The 11,002-nt window shown below is 43.6% G+C and overlaps 2 protein-coding genes across 6 annotated transcripts in view; one reads left to right on the forward strand and one right to left on the reverse strand.

The window, feature by feature from the left end:
• txlng (taxilin gamma) overlaps positions 1-11,002 on the forward strand; it is a 765,700-nt gene that overhangs the window by 684,910 nt on the left and 69,788 nt on the right. The window lies entirely within an intron of this gene.
• The window catches only part of ccdc102a (coiled-coil domain containing 102A), a 97,912-nt gene that overhangs the window by 35,415 nt on the left and 51,495 nt on the right, over positions 1-11,002 (reverse strand). For all 5 annotated transcript variants that reach the window (XR_007570429.1, XM_050052682.1, XM_050052696.1 and 2 more), the window contains one exon: positions 10,291-10,689. Coding sequence is in view for 4 of the 5 variants with exons in the window: in XM_050052682.1 (XP_049908639.1) it covers positions 10,291-10,689 (399 nt within the window). In the remaining variant the exon portion in view is untranslated. The remainder of the gene's footprint in view (positions 1-10,290; positions 10,690-11,002) is intronic.

Below are 11,002 nucleotides of genomic sequence, written 5' to 3' on the forward strand. Positions count from 1 at the left end.
GCCACGCTGTGGACTGATACTTCCTCACCCCCATGACTCATTGGAAGTTTCTAGCAGAGTTGACGCATGAGTTTGACGTCACTTTCTTGTGATGCAGAGCTGTCAGAAAAACATGCCAGCATCAATAAAAGGAATCGATAACCTTGGAGGAAAACGACTGCTATGGATTGGACAATTTGGACCTGGTTCTCGACTGGTTCTCGGTTCCCACCCCTATTGAGAAAGTTGTATTTTTCTGTTCAATATGGAAAATAGGTGGAGGAATATTTCCGTTCTTGATGGTGACATCAGTGCTTAAACACATCAGCAGCAGCTTGTTATCTTTTCTTTCTTTCTTTCTTTTTTTAATACAAATACCTTCATATTCAGGATGCACGATAATATCAGCATGTCATGGGTATTGGCCAATATTTAAATTAGAAGAGTCAGTCAGAATCAGCCAACGTGCTTTTCTTATTTTACACAATGAATGAATATTGCATACAATGAAAAGTATTGTATTTCATGTCTGCATCTGCTGCTGGGCCATCATGATAACAGTACGCATGTATAATATGATGTTAATTTCACTACAGAAGAGACTTGATGATGACTAAAATTAGGTGGGGAAAAAGTGGATATATTGATATAGGTATCAATTATCGGGCAAATAAGTTATTACATATCAGCATATCAGATATCGGCAAATATCCAATATCCTGCATCCCTACTTCATATAACATGTCAGGAAGGTATAAACGTATGAAAAAATAGATACCATCCACGCCTGGACCATATCTGAGAAAAATCAGGGACTGAAAACACGACATCAGTGAAATTAAGAACTACTGAGGCTGAACAAGAGGCTGAATGAACTCCAGAAACAGAAAAGTTCAGCTGTCTGTGAGCACCAGACCAAAACCACTCACAGCATCTACTGGGTAAAGGTCAAAGGTCACTGACGAGGAGGACGTTCACATTTTATACGAAGAACATTTTAAATCGTTGCCAAGTCTTTCCTGACAGAGACTGATTGTTATGATTGGGCTGTTGGACACTGATAATTAAACATTTCAGCCACACAAATTCCTCCATTAACTGTCATCAAGTCACCGGAATATTTTCACACCCACTGAGGGTTTGGATTATTTTCAAATCTGTGGGTTAGGAATTTTCTGCTTGCTTTGGGACGATGATACATTCTCTGATAATGTCTGAAACGTGCACTGAGGTCAATCTACTAATCCTGTTTTCCTCAATTTCTGAGAAACTCACACACAACAAAGCATGTGATATCCTTTTAAAATTTTTCCTGTTTGACCATTTGCAGGTTTGTCAAACAGAAAACAGAGCTGTGGTGCTACTGCTGCCATTACGGGTAACCCCCAACAGAGGGACCCGGTGTGTAGCAGATGTCGGTAAGCCGAACTGTACTGTGCCACATGTGGAAGTACTCAGTGTGTGTGAGAACCAGAACAATGGGAGGGAGACAGGAAATGAGGCTCTGCTGTGAGTGAGTACCAGCTAGCCACATTATCATGGTTTACTTGGTGCGCTACAGCCTCAGTGTATATTTTTGTGTGTGTGTGTGTGTGTGTGTGTGTGTGCATGCATGTGTGTTACCATGGAAACCCCGCCTGAGCCAGCTGAAGGTCAAGTCTGACAGGCTGTGACAGTGATGTTTATTCAGTGCTGCTTTAAGACACCTTCATTATGAGGTTGCAGCTCATGCACATGTACGTGTGTGTGTGTGCACGCGTGTGTGTGTGTGTGTGTGTGTGTGTGTGTGTGTGGTGAGACCGTTTAAACTGCCCAGAAACAGAGGGACCCGGCACTGCTACAGACACACAGTGGGAGCTCGGTAAGGTCCAGAATAACTAGAAAACACAGGAGGTCAAATGCCACTGTTAGTATGACTGTTACCACTGCTGCTACTACTGGGACCACTACAGAGTTCCCTCCATCCATTTTCATCCACTTATCCAGGCTGGGTCACAGGGACAGCAGGCCAAGCAAAGCACCCCAGACGTCCCTCTCCCCAGCAACACTTTCCAGCTCCTCCTGGGGGACCCCGAGGCGTTCCCAAGCCAGATGGGATATGTAATCCTTCCAGTGTGTTCTAGGTCTGCCCCGGGGCCTCCTACCAGTGGGACGCGCCTGGAACACCTCTAACTGGAAGCGCCCAGGAGGATCCTGATCAGATGTCCGAACCACCTCAACTGACCCCTTTCGATGCAAAAGAGTAGTGGCTCTACTCCGAGCTCAAGGGTTTCTACAGATATCTGACACTTCAATTTAATGCTTTAATCAAATTTAAGTCTGATTTTTGGATAAATTATTCAAGCACTGTAGTTAAGTATAAAGATAATATGTGATCCCGTGCACATGTACAGTGGCATGCAAAAGTTTGGGCACCCCTGGTCAAAATTTCATTTACTGTGAATACTTAAAATAAGTAGAAGATGAACTGATCTCCAAAAGGCATTTTGGAGGAAAAACATTTCTTCAATATCTTAAGAAAAAATACTTTTAAATTTCCATCTTTTACAGTTTCAAAATAACAGCTCAGAGTCTTTCAGTTCTTGTTTGGAGGATTTTCACCCGTTCTTCCTGCAAAAGGCTTCTAGCTCTGTGAGAGTCTTGGGTCGTCTTCATGCACTGCTCTTTAAACTCTATCCACAGATGTTTAATGATGTTTAGGTCGGGGGACTGTGAGGGCCATGGCAAACCCTTCAGCTGGCTCCTCTTGAGGTCATCCGTTGTGGATTTGGAGGTGTGTTTAGGATCATTGTCCTGTTGTAGAAGAAGCTTTTGAAGTCAAACAGGATTTTGATTTACCTTTCTAACAATCCTACGAGCAGCTCTCTTGGAAAGTTTTCTTGGTCTTCCAGACCTCAACTTGACCTCCACAGTTCCTCTTAATTGTCATTTCTTAATGACATTACGATCTGAGGAAACAGCTCCCTGAAAACACTTTGCTACCTTCTTATAGTCTTCTCCTGCTTTGTGGGCATCAGTTATTTTAGTTTTCAGAGTGCTAGGCAGCTGTTTAGAGGAGCCCATGGCTGCTGATTGTTGGGACAAGGTTTCAGGAGTCAGAGTATTTATAAAGCTTTGAAATTTGCATCACCTGGCCTTTCCTTACGATGACTGTGAACAAGCCAGAGCCCTAACAAGCTCATTAAGGTCTGAGACCCTGGGAAAAGTTGTCAGAGAGTTCAAATGTCTTGGTGTGCCCAAACACTTGCATGGTGCCCCTTTTATTTTTTACCCTCTAAAATTGTACAGAACCAAAATAATACTCTAATCTCGCTTATGCTTCATCTTTAACTTCATGCCTTTTGGAGATCAGTTCATCTTCTACTACTATTCACAGTAAATGAAATTTTGACCAGGGACACCCAAACTATGCATGGCACTGTAATTTTTTCTGCAGGAATATGCCTATTAGAGTGTGTTGGGTTAATCTAACAAAGTAAAAAGACATACAGGTTTAGGTTTAAAGATTTGTAAAAGAAATGTGGACGTTCACACTGAAGGCTTGACTATTTGACAAAAAGCAATTAAAAGATAGATAAATTAAATTAGACCAAATGTTTGTGGCAGTTAAGACCTCACAATGTCAAACTTAAGAATACTAAATTACTTTCAATGCCTAATATTCATAAAATTAAAAGATATTTATTAAGGATCTGCAGACACCCTGTTAAAGAAATTATTTTCCGGAACATTTTGATTCACTAAAGGCCATCTCATTTTTGATAAAACATGTTGAACAAGGGATCAGTGAAGGTTTTGCAGAACAAGACTGAAGATCAAGGTCGGATTTACTGAGAAAATGGCACTGCTCAAATATGTATTGCTGTTAACATTGAGTTTGTGGTTTAAATCTTGGTGTGTGTTCAGCATCTGATTTACTAAGACTGTCCTTTAGCTCCTTCACTGACTCTGTTACTGAACATCCGGACACACTGCAAATGAAGGATGGCTCACAGGCTCAGTTCAGCAGTGGAAGATCACCAAGCTCCAGGCTCCAACTGGCAATGTGGCAAATGCCAGATGGGCTGGACCACCTAGTGGGCCGCAGGGCCACCACCAGCAATGTGGGAAGGAACATTGTGGGGAATAAATTGATCTGCTGGCTGCGGCCTGCTTGATGTTGGAACAGCCCGTCTGATTAGGGGTTAGACTGTCCCAAAATTGTCAACAGGCCACCTGAAAGGACAGGCACAGAGACATCGACTGTGGTCACATCCCCAACCCCTTCAAGTGGGTCTGCCCATGTAACGCAAGTGGTCAAGCAGGAAAAAATCAAATGAAATCAAGACAGAAAGAGCAGAAATACAAATGTAGTGATGGTGCTACCAGAGCTAGCCATGTAGCAGCAGCACTGCAGATGCTGTTGTATCATATGGCCTTAACTCAGCTCTTATTTGTGGTTGAGAGTGGTGTATTTTGTTAATGTGCTGTTGGCTTTAAATAAGTACACCTGCAATGTTAATCCTGTTGCTGAGTTACGGGTGAATTTAATTCAAGTTATTGTGCCGTTGGCTTTAAGTGTTCCTGTACTGTAACTCCTGTTGAGATGCAGGTGTTGTCTGTCTGAGCTTTATGCTGTTGGCATTAACTGTTTGTATGTGCGCTGTAAATCTTGCAGAGGTTCAGGTGAGCCTGGGAGGGGGGTTCGACCCTGCCAGGCTCACAGTAGAAATAATAACGCTAACAGATCTTTATTATAAAATATTTACTTTGGCCATGCTCTAACTGTACCTGAGGAAAAACAGTTTATCTTACTCAAACTATTACTCATAAAATTATGATATTGTAAACTTCAGCATATGTGCAATTATGAATACATGAGGAGGCGATAAACACATTCACGGGAAACTTAAACAAATAATAAAAACAGGAAATATACGCAAGCCAAATGCACATGAAAATGTCTTGATAAAAGAAAGATCTCTTTTTAAAAAGAAAAATCTGATCTGATAATCTGATCATCTGTTTCTTGTTATACAAACCTATATTTGAAGCACATTTTGTTTCCCCACTACAACTACAAGACTCCAGCAAATCCCATCTGACAGCGTGACCTCAGTAAATCCAACAGAATACATAATCAACCTCTGTTAACTTGTCTCTCATTATTCCCATGATCCTCTACTGATTGCATATGCAATGAGGAGCGAGATGTACCTTGCAAACACTCACACAGACGATGTACAAACTGAGAATCCAGGCTGCTGTGTGTGATAAATACAGCACCTGTGTTTGGAGCAGAATGCATCCTCTGCACCTGAAGAACAGGCACAAACTCTGCTGTTTATCTGACCCAAGAGTCCAAGAGAGCCCAAGAGCAACACAAGCAGTCCTGTGAGGCTGTTCTTCAGCACAGCAGTGCTTTGAGATAAATGCTAACGTCAGCATGCAGCAGCATGAACTCCTTCACTTGGGGCAGTAACTCTCTCCCAACCCAGAGGGGGCAATCCACTGTTTTTCAGTAGAGAACCATGGCCTCAGATTTGGAGGTGCTGACTCTAATCCCGACTGCTTCACACTCAAACCGCCCCAGTGCATGCTGGAGGTCACGGTGTGATGAAGCCAACAGAACCACATCATCTGCAAAGAGCAGAGATGCAATTCTGAGGTCCCCAAACCGGACCGCTTCCTCAAGTGTGGCTGTGCCTTGTGATCCTGTCCATGAATACCCCAAACAGAATCGGTGACAAGGGACAGCCCTAGTGGAGGCCAACACCCACAGGAAACATGTTTGACTCTGAGGCGAGTATGGGGACACAGCTCTTACTTTGGTCATACAAGGGCCGGATGGGTTGTAGCAGCAACCCCAGTAAATGGTAAATGGACTGCACTTGTATAGCACTTTTCTAGTCTTCCAACCACTCAAAGCACTTTTTACATTACATGTCACATTCACCCGTTCACACACTGTCACACACTGGTGGCCGAGGCTACCCTTGATGGTGCCACCTGCTACTCAGTAACCATTCACATGCTCTCACACACTGATTGAACAGGAGCAGGAGCGATTTGGGGTTCAGTATCTTTCCCAAGGATACTTTGAAATGGGGCCTTGAAGAGCTGGGAATCTGCCAATCCTCTAATAAGTGGATCACCCATTCTTCCTCTAAGCCACAGTCCCTTAGTCCCGCAGTACCCCCCAGAAGGTTCCATAGGGTACGCTGTCATAGGCTTTTTCCAAGTTCACAAAACACATGAGGACTGGATGGGCAAACTCCCACGACCCCTCCAGCAGCCGTACAAGAGTATAGAGCTGGTCCACTGTTCCACGACCAGGACAGAATCCAAACTGCTCCTCCTGAGTTTCTGAGATTCGACAAACGGTTGCAGCTTCCTTTCCAGCACTCTGGATAACTGAAGCACACCCCATGTTCTCCTTTTTTAAAAATATGAGCCACAACCCCAGTCTGCCACCCCACAGGAACCGTACCCAATCTCCACGTGACACTAAAAAGTCGTGCCACATTTTAACGGAACATTTTTTAATTAGCGCTAAACACAAAGTACAGCTGAAGCTGATTATTAGTTTACCAAGTATTTGTTAGTATAATAGGACAAATTAGGAGACTTTACGATTGATTCACTGGGCATCAGTAGTATCTGTATCAAGTTTACAAAAAAAAAAAAAAATCCATTCAATAGTTGTTGAGATACTTCCATCTGGACCAAAGCGGTGGACCAACCGACAGCCTCATATTCATAGAGTGACTCAGATACAACCTCACCCTTTGAACCCCTGACTGTATTTGCTGAGTCAGTTGTTCATTTAGTTTAAATCTGAAATGTGACTAACTGTTTGCACAACTAGAGATGCAGTTCAGGGAAGTGACGCTCTCTTATGTCTTGTTCAGAAAGCTCATTTTGTTGTTTGTGATTCAGACAAAGAATCCAAATTGCAGACTGAAAGTACAACTTGGAAAATCAGTTGTCAGAATTCTTTTTGTGCTGGCATGAGAAACTAGTGTAGAGCAGTAATTAACTCTCAGTTTATGGACAGTACCACCTCTTTGACAAGGCTGCATGCTATAATGCTTGTTTTGTGGCTGAGAGTTACAGAGTCTTTTTTTTTTTTCAACTAAAAAGCATTTATTAGAGGGAACAGCAGTTTATTTCTGCCCTGAGCAGTGTCTGCTTTCAGTGAGCACCAATCAGACGTTCAGGCAGCCTGTTCGTATCCTGAGAGGTAACACCCAGGGCTTCTGTCTGTGAACTTTATTGCTGTGAGAGCACAGAGACTGTAAAAGTGGGTCGGACAGAAGTGGGATTTTGAAAATAAAGTGAGGGGACATGTCCCTTTCATCCCCCGTGGTATCAGGTCCTTGCCGGTGGCAGTGACGCTTGAAAGCAATTATCAAAAATAAAATGTGATCCCAAATGATTTACACCTGAGCAGAGGGACGAACACCGCCAGCTGCTGAGAGGACACTACAGGACAGAAACTAATCTGGGAGTATAGTGACCTCTATCACAGGTCACATAACGATATGGCTGAATGTACTGTATGCTGCACATTTAACACTTCTGGACACATTTCAGTCACATCTTTCATTTTTCAGGAACTTCTGCTGTTACTGATGCTCAGCGCCTGACCTCGCGTTTTCCAGGCAGTTAAAGACATGGCGTGTGTACGGCCCCTAAAGCGACCAGTGGAAACAATTTGAACATTTATTTCAAAAATGTTGTTTTTTATCTCTCAAAATGGTTTTACAACCAACCCAGCTCACATTTGACCCAACTTTGCGAGGAAATTAGGTTCGCCAGCTACCATTACTCATCACAGACTTTCAAACCTGATATCAAAATACTACTAAGTGTTATAACTAGACAGAACACATTTCAAATATCTCTATCTGCGCTGCGGCCCGCTCTACCTACTGAGCTACTGGGTGCCCCGAAGCAAACATTTTTATGTTACATTTTTGTTTCTCTGTCCCACTAAGGATTAACAAATAGCTGTGTACTACCCGACCTCTGTAGCCAGCCAACACCGGCCCCCTCTACTGCTGCAGCAGCGAGTGTGTACAGAAACGGTTTGCAGTGTCATGAGTGTTTACTAAATAAAAATTGGTACAACATGGAGCAACACTTTCCAGAATTCTGCTATTCAGGCTTTGGTTTGTTAAACACACAAACTGAGCAGAGACTTGTCATACTGGATGCAGTCAGCTGTCACTGGAAAGACAAATTAATGATACATAACTGAGGTGATACAGAGTGAACCCAAGACAACTGATACTTTCACACTTGTCTGTCCTATCAAATAAAGGCTTAAAATGCCCCAAAAAATATCTTAAAAAAAAGAAAAAAGAAATAACCAAAGAGATCGTCCCCATGTGACAGATTCATCCCCAAGTGACAGACGCATCTCCCTGCAGCTGATGTTACAGTCAGAGGTGTCATGTCAAAGAGCACCAGGAGCACAAGCAATTAAAAGTTGCCTCCAGAAATTACTGTTCATCTCTACATTTTGTCAGGTATATGCAAAAAGTTGCGCTCCATGACGTGGCTGTCAGAGATTGGCTGACAGACAGCACTTGAGGAGCCAAAATGGCGGCAGCTCAGGGCTGAAGGAAGTCTTCCTGGATGCTGATGTTTTTTTGTTTCTTTCATTTCTTCAGGTTAGGTTTGATGGTTTGAGTTTGAGGTATTTGGTTTGTTATTCTGGCCTTGGCCCACTCTGAAGTTGAGTAACTCAGCAGTATGGCCATATTTAACTGTCAATAAATCAATCTGTTTGCACATTTGATAAGCTGTCATTATGGCTGCGTGGGACTTGGGGAAGATGGGGGCGTAATTCATGTTACACCCCCAGACAGGGTGTAACATGTAGGGTTTGACTTCCAGTAATTTGAGTTCCAGACGTTCCTGTTTCACGTCAGCTCTCTGTATTTTTAGTATAAAATGGCCTCCGCAGAGCGTTTCAGAGAGTCTGACGGCTGAAATATGACCCGTGATGGTGCTTAACGCTAATGTCCCATTCAAGTTTGGATTCTCCTCATGAGCGTCTTGTGTGTCAGAACGAATGAGGCAGAGCGAAGCAGCAGGTCAGGTCTGTGTTTGTAAAGAACAAGATATGTTTAAGGTTCAGGATGGTCTGCACAGAACAGGCTGACAGAGAAGAAGTACTGCAGCATCACTGAGCCCTCAGGGATAAGCAAGCATGATGAGAAACTGTGTGTGTGTGTGTGTGTGTGTGTGTGTGTGTGTGTGTACCTGGGTACCCACACTGCTAGTGTCTCTTAAATAGGACACCCCTCCCCAACACACACACACTTGGTGAGCGATCCAACAGGCTGGAGCCACAGCAGCCAGTCTGGCCTACATTCACTGAGACTCCGGTCACACTGACCGTACAGCAGCGGAGGACACGATCACACTGATATCAAACAAGTCAGCAGCACAGGACACAGCCCCCATGCTAATTCACATTAGCATATTAAACATTCACACAAAAAGTAAAAAGGGAGCTGAATCTGCTGTTTAAAGCACCGAGAGCAGCAACATTTTCATTATTGATTAATCTGTCAATATTTTCATCCTCTTGTGTCATAAAGAGACGACCTTCACCTGCTCCCTCACCACACAATGACAAGTTCACACTGCTTATTTTCTGACCGACAGTCCACAACCCACAGCTCGATAAAAAAAGGTAATCCTCACCTGTTTTATATGTTGTGAGGACAAAAAGTTGAGTATAGATACAACGTCTGCTGAGGGCCAAAAAAAACACAATACCGGACCAAACTGCATCGTAAAGGCCTTTTAGTTACAACAAGACGAAGAGCAGCAATGGTGTGAGCGAGGTATTTGTATATCAAGTACTCACTCTGTTACGTTTAAATCATGAAGAAAACTTTTTTTTTCAAGGCCAAAACACACCAGCAGCGAACGCAGCACGTCAAAAAATACGCCCCTATTACTTTCAATGTACAACCCAACATCAGCAGCAGCAAGACGTGCGTCTATTGGCTGGTGAGTCATTGCTATCGAGAGAAATCAACTTTAATTAGGGGCTCTCCAAACATGATTTAAGTTAATGCAGAGGTGGAGGAAATTTAGATCTTTCAGTAAAGGTAGTAATAACTTTGTGTGGTTGTCTGTTGACCAGCTGCAGCACTAACAATTATTATGGCGGCAAATATTTTATGTTTAGTTGAGACAACTGTGAGGACACACCGCAGAAACACATCTTTCAAGATACAAAGTAATATCCTAGGAGTGTGCATTTGCAGTGTCAGTGTATTCTAATCTAAATGTAAACTGCAGACTCACCTTTTGTTGAGCCATCTTCTGTCTGTCCAAGTCCACGTCCCTCACTGGCTCTGGCTCCGGAGACCCCGGTGGTCCCTCTCCCACCCTGTCCAGCTTGCCGTCAGTGTGGACCTGAGAGGAGGAGGAGGAAGCAGGGGAGGAGGGAGGTATAGATGGAGAGGAGGAGGAGGAGGCACCGCGAGGGTGTGCAGGGGAGGAAGATGGAGAAGTGGCAGATGGAGGAGGAGCCTCAGGAGCGGGGTCGCCTCGGAGGCGCAGCGTCTCCTGCCGTAGCGTCTCATTCTCTGAGGCCAGTTCCTGCCGCTCCCGCCGGACGCTGGTCAGCTCCTTGGTGAGGGTATCCAGCCGCTGCCTCAGCTGACGGACCTCGTCACGTGCACGGTTGCGCTCTGCACGAACCTGGGAAAGATATAGACAATACAAGAATAACTAATCAGCCCCAGGCCTGTTGGTATTCTGGAGATATATATCTTTAAAAACAAGTCATGAATATGTACTTTTGTTTTGTTAAAAAAGCTGGAAACCCAGTTTATTATCAAACGTTACTCAAACAGGAGCTTTTAAAGGGAAATTTCAGTTTATTTCAACCCGTCTCCTATCGTCCTAAATTTGGTTCAAGTGACTAGTGACATACAGATAATAGTTAGCATGTTAGCCGTTAGCCTAGATACAGTCGTAGCGTCAGACCTGTTAAAACGTAAGTGAACGGGCA

Source organism: Epinephelus moara, chromosome 1 (assembly GCF_006386435.1).
Source record: "Epinephelus moara isolate mb chromosome 1, YSFRI_EMoa_1.0, whole genome shotgun sequence".
Lineage (NCBI taxonomy): Eukaryota > Metazoa > Chordata > Actinopteri > Perciformes > Serranidae > Epinephelus > Epinephelus moara.